Raw genomic sequence first — 23,221 nt, forward strand, 5'->3', positions numbered from 1 at the left:
GCACATTTCTCAACGTTTCTAAGGCCAAAACTACGCTGCGGCTTTTGCTCTGCTCTGCAGTCCGATGGGGAGCCAGCTGGAGAGCCCCAGAAGCTGAGCTCTGCCTCAATTTTACCATGGACAGGCAGGGGGCCAGGTTAGGGCTCAGAGCAAAGCACCCCGGGAAGTCGGATTCCCACCAGAGACGAGGAAGAGTAAGTGCTGCCTTTTTATATGCCTGGAGGCAGAACATTTTGGGCCTTGCTGCAGCAGCCGTGACAACGCCGAGGAGCGCCGCCAGCCCACACCCGGGGCGGTGGGAGCGGGGGGCGGCCAAGATGTCCGATCAGCCCCGCACCGGCATCAGCACCGCCGGCCTCCCACACCCGGCACAAGCCGCCCGCTCGGTCACATGGAGGCGCCACTTCCTCTGCCCTTGCTTTGCCCTTAAGGCCGCCGCGGTGCCGTCGGTGCCTCGCCCCGCACGGGGCGGCTGCGGGCGGGCACCGCGTCCCCGTCTGCCCCCCCACCGCACACAGCCCGGCAGAGAGGCGGGGGGGCTGCGGCCGGAGAAGGGGCAGGGGCCGGCCGGCTGCCCGGCTAAAAACAGCCCTCTCCTAATAAAGCGATGGGGCCCGGTGTCCGCGCCCTATAAATACGCTCGGTGCGGGGCCCGCGGGCTTTGGCCGGCGCGGCTCAGCTCGGCGCGGCTCTGCAGGGGCGCGGTGCAGCGGAGCGCAGCCAGCGCAGCGGGGCCGCCACTGCCGCCGCCGCCTCTGCCGCCAGGAGAGTCCCGGCCCCCGCACCCCGCCACCCCAGCGAGATGCCCCGGGTAGACGCGGACATCAAGCTGGACTTTAAAGATGTCCTGCTCAGACCTAAAAGGAGCAGCCTCAAAAGCAGATCAGAGGTGGGGGCATCCAAACCCAGCATGCTTCCCCCTCCCCCCCCCCTTCTCAACGCCTAACTTCCTTAACCCGCCTTCCCTCCCTGCTTTATTTTTTATTTCCCCGGTCTCATGCAGCAGTGCCCTCCCTGATCGAGACGCCCTTTGCGTGGCGCGGGGATGCCGCTGCTCCCAGGAGGACGGGGCTGGGGTTGCGGAGCCCGCGGCGTCTCTCGCCGCGGCCCCGGCGCAGCCGGAGGTGGCGGGCGCTGCAAGCCGGTGTCGCGCCGTCCTCCCCTTCTCCTCAAGTAGAAATATAAGGGGAGCTGTGGGGGATTGTTTGCTCTTAACAGGTGCCTCTGCGGCGCTGAGCGGGGGGTGACCTCCGGTTTCGGAGGGGGCGGCCGTGAACCGGCGACGCTCCAGGACAGGGGGTGTCCGGTTACCGGCACAGCAGAAGCAAGGGATGCGCCCGGCAGGCAGTACTACCCTCAGCCTCGGGGACTGAGGACGGTGCTGGTACCGAGTAACGCATGTGCTTGCTCTTATTAAAAAATAATTGCAGTAAAAACCCGCGAAGACGCTAGGGAGCGCTTCCCAGAGCGCAGGGTGCCACGGGGTGGGATCCTATCATGGAGCGCTCCCATCAAGCGGCATACTAAGGAAAACCCCATCAAACCTGGGGCGGTGGGTGCATTTCACCCTCGCTTGGGCTTAAGTCCCGAGGGATCTGCGTGGGCAGAGCCCGAAGGTCCCCCCGCTGCTGAGGCTGCCCGGGTCTCTGTTCCTGCTAGCCCGGGGCCACTGTTAGTCAGAACAGTGCTGTAATTATTTCTCAGCAGGGATCAGGAAAGACCCCAGGAAATCAATTCCATGAGGATCGATTGCCTCCACAAAAAAAGATGGCTGTCTCAGGATCGAAGGTGCCTTCTCGTTTACCCCACGTAACCCCAAGGTTAACAAAGGATTTACTTCGACTAAAGAAGGAATTATGTTGTGTTGGGGGATGAAAAGAGGATTAAGGTTTTCTCTAGGGGACGTGGAGTTGTGAGAGAGAGAGACTGAGGTAGAAAGGGAAAGGGAATCGGGGAGACTATGATTATTAGAGGACTGTGGCCAGGGATTTTGAGGACAACGACTAAGCAAAACTTTTTTGCCGTTATGAGGTGTAAGATCAGAGAGGCTCTTTAAGTAGAAAGGTAATCTCTGGTGAGTAATTTTTAGTTTACAAAGAACGGTGTCCCGGCTGAGTAACTGACTCCTTATCGTGTGCAATTACTGCTTATAAGGCCTGTGGGTACCTTCCAGCCATTTGTTTGGGGACCTGTGGGTGTCTCCTTAAAATTCACTGTGCTGGCCTGGCAAACAGGTGGAGCTATGCTCCACCGAGTTTGTGGCACATGGCTCCTTCAAGTGCCGTGTTTTGTATATTTAGCTGTGTGCAGTCTGTGGAAAGAAGGACTGCTGGGAAGGGAAAACGATAGGAGGAACATGAGCTGATATGGCAGGGTTGTAACGGGTGGCTATGATGAACTGTTAAAACATTTCAGATGAGAAAAAGTGTGTGTCATGATGGGGTCAGTGAAAACTGATGAAGGTTAAGAAATTGGACACCATCACTGAGGCTGTGGCAACAGGGATAAACAGTCTGTGAGAGCCAGATCCGAAATGGACAGCCCCAGTCTGCTTCAAAACAAGAATATAAATAAATAGTTCTGGCAGAGGAACAGAGGCAGCACACAACAGTGCCTGTTGCCCAGCAAGCTGCTGCTTTGAAGCTTATATCAGCAAGTGTCTGCTTCTCTGGTGTGAATGCCTCATTTTGCGCAAGGATAGCTTTTTAAGGAGTAGGATTAAGTCAGCTTCTTAGAGAGGCGATCTTGTAGGTTTGCTGTGTTGGTACTTATTTTTGATTCCTTGCACAGTCTTCATTTTCCATGGTTGCTTTCTCTTTTTGAAAAGGTACCAGAAAATTTGATGCTTGGATTCAAGTGTCAAAATTGGTTAAAACAATGATTGGAGTGGGAGAAGCATTACCTGTCTGTGGGGTCTTGGTACTCATGGAGCCTGCTATTCTTCTCTTTGCTGGGCTTACTTCTGCGAGCTGTCCATTACAAGTTCACTAGACAAGTGTCCTGTAGGAAGTCCTTAATTTAAATTTGTCAATTCAAATAAGTCCAGGGAGCTTTAACAGAACAGTCAAGATCCTTGTACTTTTGTCTGTCAAAGGTCTAGGTAGAAGTTATAAAATACATTTAATTATTTTCTTTCTAAAGAAACTTTTACTGTTGTTGAGCAATCACAGAGTCAGAAGTTATTTTATTGTAACGTATAGAACAGTAAGCTATGGATTAGCTGTTACCACTGAGGAAGGAGACAAAAAGACCATCAGAAGTGCTATTAGTTGTACTAAAGAAAAGCTGTTAGACTTGTTAGCTTTTGCGGAAAAACCTAACCATACTAGGATTATTCAGTATGGAGAAGAAGCAGTTGTGGAGGATATACTAGAAGGCCATGAAGTGAGGAATGGAATGGAAAAGGTGAAACTGAGCAGTGGTTGTATATTGTCTCTCATAAAACAAAAAGAAGCACTAAATGTAATCATCAAGCAAAGGTCATAGTTTTTATACAACATATAACTCATCATTGGTATTTATTGCTATGGGGTATTGGAGAGGCTAAAGGTGTAAAAGACTAAAAAAATTACAAGGCATGTTCTTGCCTCATTTTGTGAGTGTCTATTTTGCTGTCTATTTTGATGTCTTTTTTTAAAACATACTCTTATTTCTTTCCTTAAACAAGTATACTTTTAAAACATACTCTCTTTAAACATACTCCTCTCTAAAGTTCCTTTGAAAAAGATGTTTTTCCTTTGCAGAACTGTAATGCAGTGCTTCTGGTACTGGTATCTGTGTGGAACTGGTTGTGAGATACTCTTTTTCCCCCCCCTTGGTTCTACTTAATAAATTGCATTGAAAAGGAGTAAGATAAATTAAATTTTCATACTTATTTCATACCTACCTTCTTTGTACTATTTTCTAATGTTAGCTATAGCTGAAATTCCCATACGAGTGTTATGTCATCCATGATGGCTGGAGAATTCGGCCTCTCTGATAGTAAATGGGAAGAAGAGAGAATCTCCATTATATATCTTAGCTTGTTCACCAAAGTGACCCTTCCCTTATGAGCTTATATAAAATGAGAACCTGATTTACAGTGTATCACTGAGGCACCACGTTCTCTGTCTTAAACAAATCAGTAATAGATCCTGGACTATATTAATCAGAATGTAGTCTGCAGTATGACAATGCTCAAAATGTGTTGTAAATAAATAATCAGAATCCTATAATTTTTATATTGCTTTCTTTCTGGTGATGGATTTCAGTTTGGTTCAGGTCTTTGAATGTTCCTGGGTTAAAGCTGCAGTGAGGAGTATTGAAAACTGTGAAAGAGCCTTTATTTTCACTGTTACTAAAGAGACTAAAATAAAATGTTAGAGTTGTGCATTTCTTTTCTTTTCTGGTTTTTTTTCCTTCCCCCCTCCTTTACATATTTTCCCCCTTTTGCAAGACGTGAGGTAGTCCAGTGGGAACTGATCTAATCTGATAATACCTCTTGCAAATGTAAGGAACAAAATGCCTGATGTTATCATGACAATTTGGAGATGCTGAAGAAGAAATAACTTTGAAGGTGAAAGTGGATGTAGTTGTAAAACATTAACTTAGAAACTAGCAGCGTCGTGATTTAGTAAGACAAGGTATGATTGTTCATATTGTGTGACCAGAGTGCTGGTAACCCTGACCAAAAGTAAGAGCATGCTTTATTATATTGTCATTTACATTCAAGACTGGGACAAAGTCCTCCGTGAGAGAGGGAGTTGTAGTTCTGACTTGTGTGGAGTTAGAACTTCAACTTGGGTTTCTCAGGCAGCCAAACAAACAGCTGATTTTACTTCTGGATACAACAATCCACAGTCCTCATTGTCCTTTCTTTCCTTTCCAAACACTTCTGCCTTGTTTCTTTTTTTTATTATTATTTTTATTTTGATTCTCTTTTTCATAAGAAAGAACTCTCTTTAACAGAGAAAACATTTTATATTTTCCTTCATATTTGGAAGGCAGAATTTGTAAGAAAATAAATTAAGTGATGTAATAGTGGAATGGAAGGAACAGGAGATGTGAGGAAAATCAAAAAGCTGTGTCTAAACTTGCTGTATCTGAAATTTGTGACAAAATTCCCGTTAGATTGCAATCAGTTTCTTAAAAGAATGTGTGTCTGTTCGTTGCAGGTTGACCTCACGCGCACGTTCACCTTCCGCAACTCCAAGCAGACGTATACAGGAATTCCCATTATAGTGGCAAACATGGACACTGTGGGGACATTTGAAATGGCCGTGGTTATGGCAAAAGTAAGTCTTGACTCTCATTTCTGCAACAGTTGGGAAGCAGCTGGGTGACAGTGAGCAGCCTTTTTTAATTTTCAGCTAAGTTTGTTGGAAAACAGGGGGGCATGAGTTTAAAATTCAGAATGGGAAAAGGCAGCTGTGCTTTTACAGCAACACAGTTACCACAAACAGGGCTCCTGCTATAAGATAGTTTCAGTGGAGATGCTTCCATGCTGGGAAACTTCCATCTTGGATGTAGCTCAGCTTCAGGTGGATCTTCTAGAGCTTAGTGTCTGAGGTCTATTTGTGCTCCCTGCCAGGAAAAAAAAATAGCTGACAGGTTTTGAAAGTGTAGTTTATTGGATCAAGCTGTAGCAGTTTCTAAGTTAATTAGCCTCTAGCACGTTCAAAATACTGATGATAGCTTCATGAAACACATCGTAAACCTGATTCTGAAAGGTTGGTCAAGTATGCCAAGTTGCCTTTGAGAAGGTGTTTGGAGTTTCATGATCTGTTACTCACTCTTACTGTTTCTTTCAAGCAGGATGAGCCTGTACTTAAAGGGGGAATTTCTAATGCCTTATTTTGCAGCTGAGGGAAAGATGACTAACTTGGACATTAATATCAGTTTTCTTGTTTTTTGCTAGCATGCAATGTTCACTGCAATTCACAAGCATTATTCTCTGGAAGAATGGAAACTGTTTGCTGCCAATCACCCAGAATGCCTTGAGGTACATTTTTGTACTGTAAATTATTATGGTTTATTGCTTTGTTCTGAACTCACATACACTGGAGTCTCTTGGGAATACTGTTGTCAAGTGAGGTTTTGGGGAATGAAGATATTTGCTGTTCTTAAATTCATGAAGGGAAGTGGCTTGTCCTGATTTAAAAAGAATAGCTATGTGAGTCCATTATGAAAGTGCTTATATTAAGATGTGAAAAAGCAAAGTTTATGTATGCCTGGAATGGAAACAGAGAAGTATCCTGAACAAAGAAGAAGGAAATACTTGGGAGTAGGTCTAACTGCTGTGCTTCTGTTGCTGTTTGGAGTGTGGTACTGCACAAATGTGAACAAGTTTGAGTAACCCAGCCACAAGCTGGCCCTGCAAACCCTTGTGCTGGGCAAAGTCTTTGCTATCAGGTGTGCGAGTGAGCCTGGAGCCTGTGGACTGGAGGGGCCCATGTGCTGGGGCCAAGTTGGGATGAGCATTGAAAGTTGCCAGAACATATGTGTCTTCCACTTACCTCCTTGTGCCAGAGTTCACTCTGTGCTACTGCTGGCTGTGTTACCCCACTTGTTCACAGGGTCCTAGCCTAAGCTATTAGAGAGAACAGGTAAATTTATTTACTATATTTAAACATATGACTTCTTCATATCCAGATTTCTTCTGTGTTCTGTACCAGAAGAGGCAGTATAAGAGTATGCCTGGCTGTCTCTCCTTCTCCTCAGAGTTCAGTGCAGTTTTGAATCCTTTTCTGTACTGAAAAGAATATCACACAACTGTATTCTGTCTTTACCTGTGGCACATTTTAGAATTATATTATAGAGGCTATTGATTACAGGATTGTCTGAAAGCAAGCCTACCACTTAGCTGAGTCTGGATTACTTATATACCACTACAGGGTAGAAAGTGGTCCCACGAATGTCATGTGTCAGAATGCTGTCTAACTTAACTTATTTGTGGTTCATAATGACTGGAGTAGGATCTCCTAGTGATTAAAGACTGACTTGCTCTGTGACCTTGGATTTCTGCTGAGGCTTTGTGGGCCAACAGCTGTGGAAACTATTCTTCTTTTGGAAAGGACTCATAGGAAGACAAAGGAAGAAGCAATCTGCTTGTTTTCAGTGGTAGCTGACCCTGCTTGAGAAAGGGGATTGGACTGTACAATCTCCAGAAGTCCCTTCCAAACAAAACTATGCTGTGATTCTGTAGATCAAAGGAGTGCTTGGTGAACTTAAAGACACAGATTTTACTCTCTCGACAGTGCCCCAAATTTTGCCACTCTGATTTTCTGTAAATATACCAAGTTAGGGCTTCTTCCTTGTTTAATATGAGCATAGCTGAACCTTTGTTCACCTCAGCTGATTATATAACAATCAACTTGTTAATGAAAAGCTGATAAAATGCTAATTTCCCTTTATCGTATATACTTTAAACAAAAGAGAAATAACACATTGATATTCCCAGAAAGATATTTATTTCATATTATATGTTGTGAGTTTCACTAGTTTCTATGACTATGCAGAAAAAGGCATATGAATTGTGTCTGTTTATCCCAGTTTTTGCAACCTACTACTCCATTTTGTTTTCCCTGTCTTTTTCTAGCATGTAGCAGCAAGCTCAGGTAGTGGAAAAGCTGATTTGGACAAGTTAAAAAGTATTCTAGAGGCCATTCCACTTATCAGATACATCTGCCTGGATGTGGCAAATGGCTATTCAGAGCACTTTGTGGAGTTTGTGAAGTGTGTCCGTGCCCTGTTCCCACATCACACCATTATGGTAAGTGTGTAGGAAGGGGTGGAAGGGGTGTGTGTGTTTGTGAATTCTGTCCAGGAACAGGACCCAGAGTTTGATTGGTAGGCATCAGAAGCTAGAAAAGGAAGGGAAGGAACGAAGGATGTTTCATAATGAGTTGGCATTGTCCATCTTCCATTGCTGATAATTTCTGTGGGAATTATCGGTGTGTGCTCAGTCTGATGTTGGCATCGCAGGCTGTGTGGATCCAATTTTTTCCCTGCTCGTGTCCTCCTTCCCACACCAGATGAGACCTCTAATCATAAAGTGCGTAGGTTTATTTTGGTGATTCCAAGCAGAGGTTTGCTGTGGGAATATGCCAATGGTTCTGGCCAATTGAGGTCAATGATTGTTTTTGTCTGTTATATCACTATGAAGACAGCTGAATGTAGACTGATCCTTGCCCATGATAAGAATCGTAGGGGTGTTGTGCAGTTGTGAATGGGATTATCAGAGAGTAAAATGGTCAGTGCTGGGACTTTTCATGTGCTTTCTGTGGCATTATATCCCATCTCAGTGCTAATGCCATGCTTCCTTCAGCCCTTTTGCACTAGGAGTAGAGTGTTTGCATTGACATGGAACTCCTTGCAGCAGAGTGCTACTGCTTCTTTCCCAGGGCCCTTAAAGAAATGTGCCTGAATTTGGTTCCTTGAGAATAGCAGAAATTCTCAAACAAGCAGCAGATTCGTAATGAGGCTACCAGCCTTTCTTCAAGCCAGCACAGCAAAAAAATCCTGTGTTTAGGCAACATTTTCTCACTTTTCCATGCCAGACACAAAGCTGCACGTAAAGTAAATTGAAGTAAAAATTGTCATAAATGCACATTCTGCCTGGGGTTAATAGGGAATGACTTGCTCCAGCAGCTCAGGGGAGACCACGTTCTTTCTCCCGTATTGAAGGAAGGCAGTGTTCTTGCCACTGAATGATGGTGGCATTGGAAAATGGACGTAGGCTAGAATACCTGTTGGATTCTGGGTTATCATAGGCTAATGAATAGGCATCCTTCAAAGTTACCAAGAGACACATTTTGGTATGCACTCATAGCTTTGGATGTCCATTTCCCATGTCTTCAGAGAGATTTTGGAACTACGAAGTGATAGAGGTGGGCTTTTTGAGCTTCCTGCTTCATGTTCACTGCAGTGAGGCAAGAGGCTGTTTCCTTGCTTTGGATCTGAAGTATTTTCCTCTGTGACATGATTACTCCAGAGTCTTTGACTTGAAGAGTTGTGGGAGGGAGCTTAAACCACATAGTTAAAAAAAAACGATCTTCGCTATGAGCAGTGGAAAGAAAATTGTGTGTCATGCCCTCCTCCACCTCCCCACGGACTGCTGACTCTGCTGTCTGAGGATGGAACTCCACCAAGATGAATTGCCCAGAAGACACAGGAGGTCAATGTCAAAGTCAGGTCTCAAGCCCAGATTTTAGACCAGAGTTCTTAAGCCAGTCTCATCCACCTCCCATGTCTGTTCAACTACCTTCCTAATGTCTCTGCTTCTGTGACTAAGGTTCTCATTGTCCTGAGAGCACCACCTGCTTGAACACATACACAGCCCTGACCTGTTCAGTTGCTTTGTCTGATTGTAGTTCCTTTCTCTGAACATGGTTTAATATGGCTTATGTTTTTCATCTGCATAGCAATAATTTCCATTCCTAAAAGCATACTAACCAACTTGAGGTGTTCAAAAATCTTCAGTTTTCCAAAGCCACCAGAGTCTGTGCAGTCCCTGAAAGCCTGTGATTCAACTAAGGATGGACATCTCTACCCTGCCTTCAAATGACTTGACTTTAAAAGCTATTCCTGGCTGAAATACAGGAGCTGGTCTAGGCTCCTTTTTACGATACTCTGGAAGATGTGTCCTGCTGCTACCTGTTCTGACTGATGTCTCTGTGCTATGCCTGCAGTATGTTCTCTGCTGTTGTGGCTTTCAAACAAAAGGATTAGCAGTTAAATAGGAGGTATAAAAATAAAGAAGCTTTCTCATAGCTGAAAGTGATCTCCAAGACCTTGTAGGCTGTCTTGTTTGCTTTCCTCAGCATGACCATTCATTCCACAGTCAGCTGCAATGCAATACATAACAGTAACTCAATCCTGGGTCTCACGGAATGTGTGTTCCCAGGGGCCATGTAATGGGTTCAGCTCTGAGGTTGAAAGGTGATGTGCAAAGCAGCTGTGGTTAATGTGGCCAATACTCCAGTGCAGATGGAGGATGTCTCTTGTGTAACAACCTTTCAAATGCATGTTTTTGTCTTTTTAAACACTGGTTTTGCTAATCGCATTGCCTTATTTTCTTCTGCCTGGCTCTGACACAAAGTTTTTTCATTCCTGCATTTTGTACTAATTTACAAAGAAGATCAGTTTCTCCATGGAACAGAAAGGGAAGGGAAGACAGACGGGCACAAAGGTACAACGTGACTTGCCTTACGTCACTCATTAGATTGAGAATGGTGGAAGAAGCAAGTCTTCTGACGGTCTCCCAAATGCAGGACTGCCTCCAAGAATCAGGAGTAATGGTCCATTGGGGAGTTTTGCTGTTGCACATTGTCATGTGCGTCAGTTGTGCCCACTTGCTGAAGTCTAAAGAAAAATTTCATTCAACATTCATGATGGAGAATCGGAGCCAGAGCCTTTATATTACAGGAAACAGAGTCCTTATTTAGTAGTGTAATTGTAGACGTTAGGGTTATTCCATCTCACTGAAATTCGGTTTAGAAAGCTAAGAGTTTTTTGCCAGCAAGGTTTGCCAAGTTTTTTTCCAGAAGTTTTCTTTTTGTAGTGTTTTTTGTTCTTTATACAGAAGAAAGCCCGAGGGGAGCAGGGAGTGTGGCAGGAAGAAGAAGGCTGGGGCAGGAGCACACTTGCAGATACAGTAGCACCAACAAAATATGGGCCAGAGAAGGATGAAAGCAGAACGGCAAAAGCAGCAGCAGAGGGAAACAGCAGGAGCCAGAAACTGTTGCTCCCCCTTGGAGTCAGTAGAAGAACTTCTCAGGGCCTTAGTGGAGACAGAATTCAGTCAGAGAAAGCCATGCAGGCTGCTCCCAGTTTATCTCCGGAACATGCAGCAGAGTAAATCCAGTCATGGCACGTCCACCAGGGCTGGAGTATCAGAACAGGGGTCAGGTGGGATCTCAGGGTAGGAGACAATGATGCTGCTGAGCCTGTCTTGGGTCTGTTACAATACTGCGTGCAAACACCCACCAAGTATGGCTCAGCCTCACAAAGGGCATCATCCCTCCATCTGATGGTAAAGCACCCCTTGCTTTGGTGGGTGGTAAGTGTCCTTTGGCCGTCTTCCTGATAGCGTCGAGGCACAGACTGTGCTTTCCTCTAGGATACAAGAAGAAAGTTTGAGAACTGTTGTCACAGACACTTCTCCCCAGCTTGATCCATTGCCATTTGCCAGCAGCTTTCAATCAGTGCAGCAGTGTTCCTGTCTTAGTCAGTATGAGTCGATATTTATAGCAGGCTTTTATGAGGCACAGTATCAAATGCCTGACTGAAATTCAGAAGCTCTGCCCTACTATGTTCACTGATTTTGTATCCCTGTCAGAGAAGCCGTAGTCTTTATAATCCTGTTAGGTGAAATCTTGATCTCATTAAAGTCAGTAGGGAAACTCCTTATGACTCTTCTGAGGCCAGGATTTCCCTCAGGACTGACCCACAGTTCAGTCATCCTGGATAGTGCTGGAATGATCTAGGGTGGCACTCACATGAAACCTCACACTGAGTGATGGTACATCTGAATGTCACCCTGATTGTATAGGAACAGGCCCACGGCCAGGGTAATTTCTTGTAGCCCCTAACAAGTGACCCCACTTGAAGGCATGGTGCTTTACCTGACTTTTGGTTGTTACTGGTGCTGTTATTTTACTGACAGGGTAGCAAAGTTAGATTAGCAGTGAGGTAATTACTGGGTTATATCTCTTTCAAGAAAACCAGTTCTGCAGCAGATTAGAAATGCATTGGTACATGGACTCATCATTAAGATGAGCATGGTTTTCAGTATACACAAAATATATATACAGTGGTTGCACCAATTGCTATGTTCCCTGACTGCTTGTGCAAATATACTACAAAATGCATTGTCTGTAGTGACTTCTTTGTACAAGTTCCAATAGCTTTACTTGCTTTATATTCTTAATTAATTTTAAGAGGGTTTCATCTCTGTAGTCTAGTCTTTTTATATTGACCTTTTCAGATCTTTTTTCAGTTCAAGTATTCTGGCCTTACCTTGAAGATGTAAAAGGGCAAAAACCCTTTTGCCTTTATTCGCTGTCGTACTAGCATGAGTGGTAAACCGAGCATTGGTTTCAGTGAAAGCAGAGTTCAGCTGGATGTGAGAAAACAGCTTTCACTGTTCTTCAGCTGTGATACCAGGGCCTCTTCACAGATAGCCGTGCCTCTGTCACAGTGGTCTTTTTGTGCTCTTTGAGGTCTGCAAAAGGTACTAAAAGAAGCAAGCCTGTAACTGGCAGGTTGAAGTCTGCTATGTAGAGCTCTATGTCTTCCTTGAAAATTTGTTAAGGATCTGCAGATTCAGAAAGACAGAAATCGCTAATGTGTGTACATGCATTCCAGGAAAAAATGTATGCTGGGGACATAAGTGCTTTTCCCTGCTAGAATGAGCATTTTGAATCAACATATGCAGTTCCAACATTCTCTAGCAGTAACTTAACAGTAAACGTCTGGTTAGCATTTCTAAAGAGACAGTTTGACAGCCCTCTACGCTCTGCTAATAAGAAGACACTGCTGTTTAAGTTAAATACATATTTGATCCCAAATCTCGTGGAATACGTACTCATTCCTGTTTATGCATCACTTTTCCACGTGCTCCAGTATTTCACCGAGTTTTAATGTGCTGTTTGTGGTGCAGCACAGGGAGTCATCTGCCTTCCAGATGTAAACTGCTTCCTTAATGCTGTAGGCAGCATGCTCTCCGTTACCCCACCTTGGAGGCTACAGCACTTAGTATAACAAATTACCACTGAGCAGAAAGGAAGCAGCACTTAGCTAGAGACACTGTACCTATTTTATATTTTTTATTTCCTGACTCTTCTATTTTATTTTATTTTTAATCAATACCATGCTGGTTTGAGCAAAGTTAAGTGTTCCTGTGTCACAGACCGCAAATTGCTGCGTTACGGTATCACTGTTTTTTTAAGTGCTTCAGGTGGTAGCTTGTCAGCTGTTTCAGGCTAATAAAAGGGGGAAGTAAAATTCAGTAAAAATAAATAAGTGGTGAAATAGGAGCCAAAAATCAGTAAGTGGAGAATAAGCCTCACCCAGCATTTCCTGGGTAGCTCCTGTTGACTTCAGCAGGAGTTTTGTTTCAATAAAACTAAGAAAATACTAAGTAAGGATTTTAGGATTTGCCTCCTACTCTGCCCATATCACCGCTTCTACAAACACTTGCTAAGTCCAGTAGTAACATCTCTAGGTCCTAAATTCAGATCTCCACAAATGAATAGCCCATTATGGTACAAGTGCAAAACAGGAGATGTGAGCAACCAGACTCCTGTTTCAGGGAGATTTATTTTGTGCAGTTTTTCTAGTTAGGAACGTGCTGTAGACATGAGACAAGCCACAGAGCTGAAATTGAAACCAAACTTGTTTTACACATGTCTGATGGGATGATGGGCCTCATGGGATTCATCCCAGAGTACTGAAGGAGCTAGGAGATATTTGAGCAGGACCCCTCTCAATCACCTACCAAAGGTCTTGGGAGTCTGGGGAGATTTCTGCTGACCAAAAGCTAGCCAACATTCTTCCAGTTTACAAGAAGGGTATGAGGCAGGGCCCAGGAAGCCAAACACTGAGAGGTGTGGGGCATTGACCATCTCCCTAGGAAGCCTATTCCGGTGTTTGTCCACTCTTTCAGTTAAGAACTGATTCCTCATGTCAAGTCTGAACCTCCCCTGAGGAACGCAGCTTTGAGCCATTCCCATCTATCCTGTCACTGGATCCCAGGGAGAAGTCAGCATCTCCCTCTGCACTTCCCCTCCTCAGGAAGCTGTAGTGAGCAATGAGGTCACCCCTTAGGCACCTTCTCTGCAAGCTAGACAAACCCAGTGTCCTCATCCACTCCTCACAGGATGTACCTTCCAGCCCTGTCACCTTGTCGCCAGTTTTGTTACCCTCCTCTGGCACATTTAAAGCCTTTCACATCCTTCTTAAATTGTGGGGTGCAATTTACAGGATTGCATTCCCATACAGTGTTCCCTCAGAGTATGGGAATGCAATTAGTACAGCTAGAGTGAGTCATTTCAGGATGTGCTATGTCAGCATTCATTTGCTTTATGCAGCCCTTTGCAGAGAGGAGAACATGGTCTGAAAATGTACTGGCTAACGGTATGTTTTCAAGCATAACTCAAAGCATAGGTTTTAGCTCATAAATCCTCTTTGAATAGGATTCAAATGTCATTTGAAATCTTTGCTCCTTGAAGACTGTCTTTTTCCTGAAAGTCTTTTGGACGGAGGACACTCCTGGCAAGGGAATTAATCTCTAGCTTCACTCTGACTGCTGATCCATCAGATCCACATTTGGACACATGAAAGGGCCTGTGTTGTCTCACTGCGCTTGCATGAAAATGTTTCTTTAACTGAATAGACATAGACTGGTAGCTTTCTGCACTTATTACACCAGTTTTGCAAGCTAATTGATAAGTGTGTGCTAAAAGGTTGTTTCAAGGAAAAAAAGTTCCTTTGTATGTGAATAATGTCATCAGTAATTTCATTGCATTGACATTCTCAGGTGTTTTCAGATGGATGTATAAAAAGCAAAATCCTCAGTCCCTACAGGCGTGTAGGTAGGGACTCTGTAAAAGAGACAGTTGCCTTTTAGTATTGGCTACCTGGCCAGCCAGCTCCTTACTGACAGCACGATTAGTAGCCTTCCTCTTTACTAAATACTTGCAGAATTAATTTAAAATCCCAGTGACCTCCATTCACACTGCTGGAGAGTAAGACAGCCCCACAGGCAGCAGTGCCATGAACTGCATTGCACTGACCCACCAGTGTTTCAGCTTTTGAAGCTTTTTCAATGTCTGGGCCGATTTGGTATTTTCATCAAGGAAACATCCCAAGTGGAAGCTCAGTTAATGCCAGTTGTGGTTATTTCCTTTCCTAGGAGGAAACACCCATTTCCAAAGTGACCAGGTTGACACCATTAGCTTCATGTTCATCCAGCTTATCCAGCCAGTGAAGGGGTAGATCTACTGGTTGTGACTGTGTGGAGCTGGACTCCAGCAGTCTTCTGATGGGTGAAAGCCTCATTAACACATCTCTCAGGCTTGACCATTCATGCTTTGATGTCAGCAAATGTATGAAAGAGTGACATTCACAGTCAGGTCTTTTGAATTTAGACCATTGTTCAAGAAATGTAGGTTTCTTTGTTGTGACATCCCACTTGTCCACTTCATATTCTGGATTTCACAGCATCCATGGACCAGGAAGATCTATATCTCATGGTATATTACTACATGACAGGTAACACAATGTCAGTGCCATGAGTTTCTGCTACAGTTTGGAAACACTGGAGTAGGTCAATGTTCCTGGAAGCATGAGTAGATCACAAGGTGACTATGACCCACCAGTGTGACACAGGCAAATGTTTTCCTGTGTGTCAGGCAAGGTACTTCCATAGAAAAGGCAAGCGTGCAAAGCTCTGGTGAGATCTTACCCGTGGACCGTCCACCCTGTGGACAGTTCTCATTCCTCAGGTCAGTCTGGTATGAAGGCAAACAAAGACTAAGCAGTTGATTAGGTACAGGGAGAGCCTAAAGAAGAAGATTAGTAGAAGAAGTAAGACAAAGGCTGAGAGGGCTGCCATCTCTTTCAACAAATGTATCAAGGATGCAGGCCAAAGGAGGAAAAGAGCTATTGAAGTGCAAGGAAAAATATGGTAAAGAACACAAACCAATTCAGAACTTCTTTCAAAAAAGAAGATGTCAGCCTAGACAGGATGCTTTCTGTATCTCTGCAAAGTTCATGCACAGAGAGCCAAACCCCTTTTATCACTTCTGGCATCACCACAACCAAATGAATATATGTGGTAAAAATGGTGTTATTTACATAGTCTACATATGCATACCAATTTTGGCACTAATGTACAAAATTACAGGAATAGTATCTTACTTGCTCTTCCAGTACACAAAATACTCAATCCTAAAGGAAAAAGAGATTTTCCAGGATTTTAAACAAGATCTGAACATCTTCCCACAAAGTGAGGTAGGCAAACGGCATAGAGGGCTACAGACTGTTTAGGAGAGATAAGCAGGGCAAGAGAGGTGGACTGGTTGCACTGTATATAAGGGAGAAGTATAGCCTGTATGGTTAGGGATGATGTGGCTGAGAGCCTCTGTGTGAGGACTAGAGGGATGGACGACAAAGTGGATGTCGTAATGGGATCCTAAGAATCAGGGTTTACTGGAGCAATCATTAAATTTGTTTGACTTGAGAATTTACCTTTATGATTGGTTTAATCTCTCTGGTGTGTGCAATGAGCAGTATGGTGAACTATATTCTTCCTTACTCTGTACAGTTAAACTTGTAAAAGCTCTGAATAAAACTTTACATTATTGTCATTAATCTTCCCTGCAGCAGTCCTGAAATCTCCTATACATGTGATCTTGTTCCTTCTGTCTAGGCAGGCAATGTAGTGACAGGAGAGATGGTAGAAGAACTTATTCTTTCCGGAGCAGATATTATTAAAGTGGGTATTGGACCAGGTAAGTCAAATAAGGGTGATTTTTGGTAACAATTGGAGGAGTTTTCTGGATGGAACCAATGTATAATACTGTTTTCTTGCTTGTTAGAATGCCTAGATCCACTCAGGTCAATAAAACACCAGTGCCCTTGCACAGAATATATTTAAGAAATACGTGGATAGGGTGCTAGTGTTTTGTACTGCAAAGTGTTACATATTGCACCTTCAGTCAGTGAAGATGCTTATTATTGGAAGCACTGAGCTGTCTGAGCTCCTGACGTTATCACTGATAACACGTGTTGTGTTTAGGAACACTTTTCTAGCCTGTTGAAAAGAGGCTGTCATCCCAGCTAAAACTCAAAGGATACTGTGTTCAGGTATCCACTTCTATCAAGGAAAGATGGGTTTCTAAATAGTTTTATGATTTGTGTTCTGTGAAGCTGACGTTGCCCATCTTGTCAGTGTCTTCAAAGATGAAATGGCATTAATTGTAAAGTATGGATAACATTGCCTCTACATGTTATTATTGCCTGGGAGCTAAAATTTACATTAATGCACTTATATGCTATCTATCACTCTAACATTCTCGTGGATAAATGAGGGGACCCTAAACTTCTTATAGTGTTTTTCCTATCTTCTCTTCCCTAATATTGTTTTCTGGCATACACTGTCATATTCTTTCCTTTGGTTTTTTTCCCCTTCCCATGCCTTTCTTCATGTGTTTTTTCATAGACTGCAGCTGGAGTCACCATATGTGGGCTAGATTTTAAAGTGGCTAACAGAAATGCCACTGACAGTATGGCCAGTGCAGCGCAGACAGATTGTTTACTCTGCAATGCCAAATAGTTCAAGGTCCATGAATGGATAACTTGAGCAGAGAAAATCATGTAATAAAGGTTGCAGTTTTGCCTGGGAAGACAGCAAACAATAAGTACTGCAAAACACATGATGAATAAACAATGGAGATGTCATGGTGTAATTGTCACAGGCAAATTTAGATTTAAAAGAAGCATAATTATAGTTTGTAGCCTCAAACACAGCAATATGAGTAAACGCCGTATAATCCTCCCTGGAGATCTTCCTGAGCAGGTCTCTACAAGTTGACTACCCAAACCCATAAGTAACAAATGTTCCTCCCTCAGGTCTTGAGGCTCTTTTCCAGATAATGGTCCATCCTGTTGAAAATGGCAGTGATTTATCATAAAGCATTACATACACTATAAAGTACATGCCCTGTGGAGACTATAGTGAAACTAATTTTCTTCCTACTTTGCAGGAATTCTTCTTGCTGTTTTCACTTTGTCAGTTCTTTGCAGGATCTTTGGGAACTTTTACTTTACTGGTGGCTTGAGTATACGTGGATATCAGCTGGGTGAAGGGATCCAGATTTACTGCATTTGGTTTAGAATCTGATTTTAAATTCTTGTTACTCTAAATTATAGGACCTAGGCTGGCAAAAAGCAGTCCTCATTTTGACTTTTAATTTGAGGAGAAAAATAGAGAAGGTATTCCAAAAGATCTATAGCCATGTTACTGCTTTCTGATGACTACTTATCTCACTTTATAAATGCTATATGCTGAGGTTTTTTTATATTCCCAAATACTGCAATCAACCAAATATTTCTACTTTAAGTATTAGCCAGAAGAGGAGTTTCTCTCCCTTGAGGAAAATCATCATAAAAAAGAGAAGTACAGATTTTCCTTGAGAATTATTTTTACAAACATGTAGAAAAGAGATAGAAATATTTGTTGGAAGAAATACTCAAGTATTAAATATTGCTTCTGAATCTCATGGGTTGTGACTCTGGTCCTTTTGCCCCCTTCCCTACAGGCTCCTCTGTCAGATTTACTTTCTTGTGATGCAGTAATTCCCTCACTGAGAAACATTACCGATGAGACCTAAACTGGGACTTGCCCTGCAGAAGAAAGGGGGATATTGGTCTCCTCAATCACAGCTCCCATGAAGTGGTATTGATAGCATTTCAAAATTCAAGTTCCTCTGTGTGTTCCTTTTATCTGTGAGAAACCAGCATTGGCAATAGTGACTTCTTGAGAGAAAAACAATACCGGTAGAAACACATTTTTTCTGTATCTCTTCTGTCATCCTAATGGGCTGTGTTTATTCCTCTCATTCTCTTGTCTAGGTTCTGTATGTACCACTCGGATTAAGACAGGGGTGGGCTATCCACAGCTAAGTGCTGTTATTGAGTGTGCAGACTCAGCACATGGCTTGAAAGGACATATCATCTCTGTAAGTAACTATCATCTACTCTCAGATTCCCACAGTGCAAATCGTTGTGGAATAGGAGAATCAGACAGTCTAGTACCTTGCATGTTAAAAGGCTATCCTTCTGTCCAGTTGATCCCTGCAGTAGCTCCTAGGATAGTCAGTGGTGGTCTAGATGTAAAGAAACTGACTCCCTTTAATGCTAAAAAGACATGGTCACCTCACTCCTGTTTGTGCCTTTGGAAATCTGCTTCTTGCTCTCTGAACAGAGTAAACTGTTATTGGAACAAAATAGAACGCTTGATAGTGTTTTCACATTGAAGCAAACTAATTCCTATGAAAGATTTCTGAAAAAAGGAGTGGAATGTAAACATGGCTTTCCCCAGAGAGTGGGACTGAGGGGCAGCAGGCAATAGAGGGAATTACAAGGTAAAATGATACGAGCCCATCTGCGCCCTAGTTGGATTGATTCAGATGGCATCCTCACAGAGCTCTCTGTACAGGTACAGGAGTGTTTGACGTGGCTCTTTTGAGCACAGCTGGCACGTGAGCCTCTTACGTTCTCGCATAAGCTCTGGGGAAATAACAAGCCTGTGGAGAAAATAGAGCACTTATCTGTACTGCCTGCTAATGGCAGTTCCCACTCTACCAGCAAGACCAGATTCACCTCACAGAGAAAAAGTAGATCTGTGAGCATGGCTTTAGACTGAGCTGGACTGCAGTCTGCAGCACTCATGAGTCCGTGTGTGCTTAGGCAGCCCCAGCCAGTCAGCGTGTCCCTGACCGTGTGAGGCTTGCATGGTCTCTGCAGGCTGGCTGTAAGGTAGCTGGTCATCAGGAAGGCACAGAGGCTAACCTGTGTGCTGTGCTCACAGCTGCCCTCATAGTCAGCAGCCTCCCTCTGCGGCCCTAGAACAGACCACACTGAATTTTAGATCTGCTACCAGGTGAATTCACTGAAAGGCCCTGGTTTGTTTGACCCAGTTGGGACTAGTATCCATGTGAGGAAAGAGGTGTGGTGGTGTTGAGGAAGGAGGGGAAAGGAGAACATACTGACTGGGGATTTGCCTGTATCTCTTGGAGCTGTGGGTATAATGGAGCAGGAACACGTTACAGTTAGATCTCTCTTGCTCTTTATTGTTAATGCATGTACGTTCCCTCCTCTCCATGATCCTCTATATGAATTTTGTAGAAAAAAAAGAAAAGCAGTCTGTGATTTTTATGACTTGGGCAGTATTACAAATGTTTATGTCTAAAGCAGAGAGCAGAACATGTGTGCAACAGAGCATGAAAGACTGACTCGTTTCTATGAAGGCTGGATAAGTACAGGTGTCATCCTAGCAGTGGTGCTCAGAGACCCATCCTAGTTTTGCAATAATCATTTTCTGCTAGCAGCCCTCAGAAGAATGCTATCCTGATTTTACAAAAAAACGGAGTGTGTATTTAGACTGTTGAAAAAATAGATGGTTCTGTACTACTTCTCCTTTCCAGCTTTGGGGATGGATCAGTTCCTACCTGCTTAGGTCATGTTGGCTTCCATGAGCTCACACCTATCAATCCCCTAGACATTGTGGGGCAATATAGGAGGGAAATTTAATACCTGTCTTCTACAACATCTGGGCCAAGAGAAGTACCTTCAGCTGCAGCTGAGGTCTCTAACATCACTGCAACTCAACTCTGTCACCCAAGCTAGGGAAAGCAAAGCAAGGGTAGGGACATGCCTGAATTCTGGAGCATTCAGATAGGTACTGGTATGTTTACTGTGGAAAGAAAAGGCTGGACTGCATGTTTGTTGCCAGAACTCTGGCAAGAATATCATGGAAGAGAGGTATCCTCATGAGGGAAAAACACCATATGGCAGAAATCCTAAGTATAGAATTGGGTCTAGTTGCAACAAGTATACATGGCATCCCTCAAAATGTCTCACTTTTGTCTTTCTGGGGATTCAGGAAGGGGCATACCCTACCTGAGCCAAAAGAGATCACTGCAGGCAGCTATCTATGTCAGTTTGTCAAGAGAAAATGTGTCCAGCAGGTTTTTTTACATTGATACAGAAGTAGCAGGAAGGATGTGAAGCTAGCTTCATGTAGATTATAGCTAATGGTGTGATGTGGTCCCTTGGGGCACTTTCTTGTATCCACTTCTGTCTTGTCCAGTACCTTTGCCAAATTGCTCCTCTTTCTTGTTGTGTTGGCTCAACTTCCATATGAAGGAAAAGAAGTCTCACTCTTGGAATGAGAAAGTCATGGTGCTGAGCACAGTACAGGCACTGCAAGGAAAATGACATGATTGAGCCCCGTTCTTCAGTAGCTCTGCTAGGATGGGAGCACAAACCGGGATTTTAAACAGTCATATTACTGATCATGGGTGATTTTTGGAACTGATACGTTGACAAAAAAGGTGACAATTTTCAGGCAAACATGATAGTCCAAGTGAACGCCTGGTGTCTCTCTAGTTACTTACACAGAAAAGGGGGAGGTAAAATTGCACCAGTTACTTTCCTCATGCTAAATTATCTGTAAGACTCAAAGCTCACCTCAGAAATGAATCTTTCATGACTCGCTGAAAGCAGAGAGGAAACCCTGTCTAAGATACAGGCACTGTTTCTGTCCCATGCTGTTTGTCTGGGTGCCAGTAGTCTCAATTTTCATTCTCACTAATCTATCGGCCTTGAGAAAGTGCAGCAGTGAGTTACAGTGGAGGGGCCACATAGCAGGAAAGCTCCTTCAGCAACGCCCTGCTTGAGATAAAGTTTCTGTTTCTTGTAGGTCAGAGAACTCTGCTGGACAGAGAGGTAGTCACATGTTCCAGTAAGACAGTAATTTGAGCAATGGAAAGCAGCCTTACATGTGTCCTCTCTCATTTGGCTATCATTTGATAGAGATCCCTGTTTCCCCTTCACGCTGCCAGGGCGATGGGTCACCAGCACTCAGTGAAAAGAATGACTCACCCGGCCATACCATTTCTTCTTCCACACAGAACACTTTCCACACAGAAATATGCCCAGTATTTTTTGTTCGCTCAGCCTAAATGTTCTTGCTGTAAAATGGCTTACCTGTCTGGAGAACAAGCTTGGGGACTATAACGTTATTTTAGTCATATTAAAATAGTTCTGTTGACTGGAAAGGTGCTTTCACCTTTCCTTCTTCCTAGCACCCAGTTGCCTCAGAATCATGCCCTCTACTGGCTCCACGATCACCCTTTCCAGTAGACTTTCTTCAGAATTTTACCAGTTCTCCTGAATTCAGAAGTGGATTTGTACAGATAAATTTCCCCAGGGTTCTGAGGTAGAGGCTGAGCCTGCAATAAGCTCCATAACTGAAGCCCAGCAGTTTGCAAGTCATTTTGAATCCAGACCCAGGCCCCTATTGGGAAAGGCTGAATTGCAGGGGGAAGCTTCCCAGGCAATGCAGCAGCAGAACAGTCTTACTTTCTAAACAGAGTGCCTGATTTCTCACTCAGAATGAAGTGTTTTAATGCATGTAGCTATATTAAACAGCATCGTCTGACATAACTGCTTAGTATGTTCCCTTTTTGTTTCCCTTTCTGTGAATCACTAAATTTACCTGGTTATGTGAAATAAGTGGAGACATCTATAGATAAAGAAGTGGTATGAATCATCATTGTCAGTTCCTTTTATCTAAAATGGTAATTCATGAGCTTTTGGCCAAGTCTCTTAAGCTGCTCAGCATTTTGTAATTTGGCGACATTCAAAGTGACATTTTTTGAAGCCGATGATTAATGATTACACATTAAAGCCTCCATCCCTTAGCGTAAAGGGTAAAACCTCCACCACTGCCACTTCTGGGTTAATTATAAAAGTCAGACACTGAGCCACCCAACAACAATAGACTGAAACCCATCTACCAGAGAGCATTCATAGCCAGCATCTCTCAGACAGTAAGTCAGGCAGATTCCTGACACTACTCTTTGAAGATTATTAGACCCTTCTTTCTACCTTGGCTTTTCTTCCCCTGACACATGCACATGCACTCACACCCTCCTCCAGGCTCTGACAGACTTGTCAGAGGGAAAGAATTGCACAAGCAGAGCCCTTAACAGGAGAGAGAGATTCAGCTGTCAGCCCAGCATTTCTTTCTGGAGCTGACAGCGAGGGTGTCTAAGCTCAACAAAAGGCATAATGTGCTAGAGGTTATCAGCAAATGGAATAAAAGCCTTCAGAGTTCTACCAGGTGCTGTTTGCAGTGGGATGCCCTTTGGATCCACCTGCTCAGTTTGTGTCTGAATCCTTTTCTGGGCAGTGTCTAACCTGCAGCCCTGCTGCCAGCTACCCACGAAAGACAGCCCTAATATGGCTGATGGTGGGGGTGTCTGGCTGTGCTCAGCTGCAGGTCTTACATAGGCATGCGTTTCTGCCAACAGGGAGGTGAAATAAAATAAAGTAACTATACAGTCTGGAGTGTAGCTTCAAAATCAGGAAAGCTGTCGGCAGTCTGTAATGGATCCCGATCATCAAAGGAGTGGGGAGCCCTCCTGGTACAATGACTGTGTGGAGTAGAAGG

The 23,221-nt window shown here is 43.8% G+C and overlaps 1 protein-coding gene across 1 annotated transcript in view; it reads left to right on the top strand.

Moving 5' to 3' along the window:
- Window positions 1-441: 441 nt before the first annotated feature.
- GMPR (guanosine monophosphate reductase) overlaps window positions 442-23,221 on the top strand; it is a 43,874-nt gene continuing 21,094 nt past the window's right edge. The window contains exons 1-6 of the mRNA XM_027745060.2: window positions 442-889; window positions 5,154-5,273; window positions 5,897-5,980; window positions 7,577-7,750; window positions 16,412-16,493; window positions 18,616-18,722. Coding sequence (XP_027600861.1) covers window positions 803-889; window positions 5,154-5,273; window positions 5,897-5,980; window positions 7,577-7,750; window positions 16,412-16,493; window positions 18,616-18,722 — 654 coding nt within the window. The 5' untranslated portion in view covers window positions 442-802. The remainder of the gene's footprint in view (window positions 890-5,153; window positions 5,274-5,896; window positions 5,981-7,576; window positions 7,751-16,411; window positions 16,494-18,615; window positions 18,723-23,221) is intronic.

This window comes from Pipra filicauda, unplaced genomic scaffold, assembly GCF_003945595.2.
Source record: "Pipra filicauda isolate LSUMZ 115617 unplaced genomic scaffold, ASM394559v2 scaffold49_size4853605_pilon, whole genome shotgun sequence".
Lineage (NCBI taxonomy): Eukaryota > Metazoa > Chordata > Aves > Passeriformes > Pipridae > Pipra > Pipra filicauda.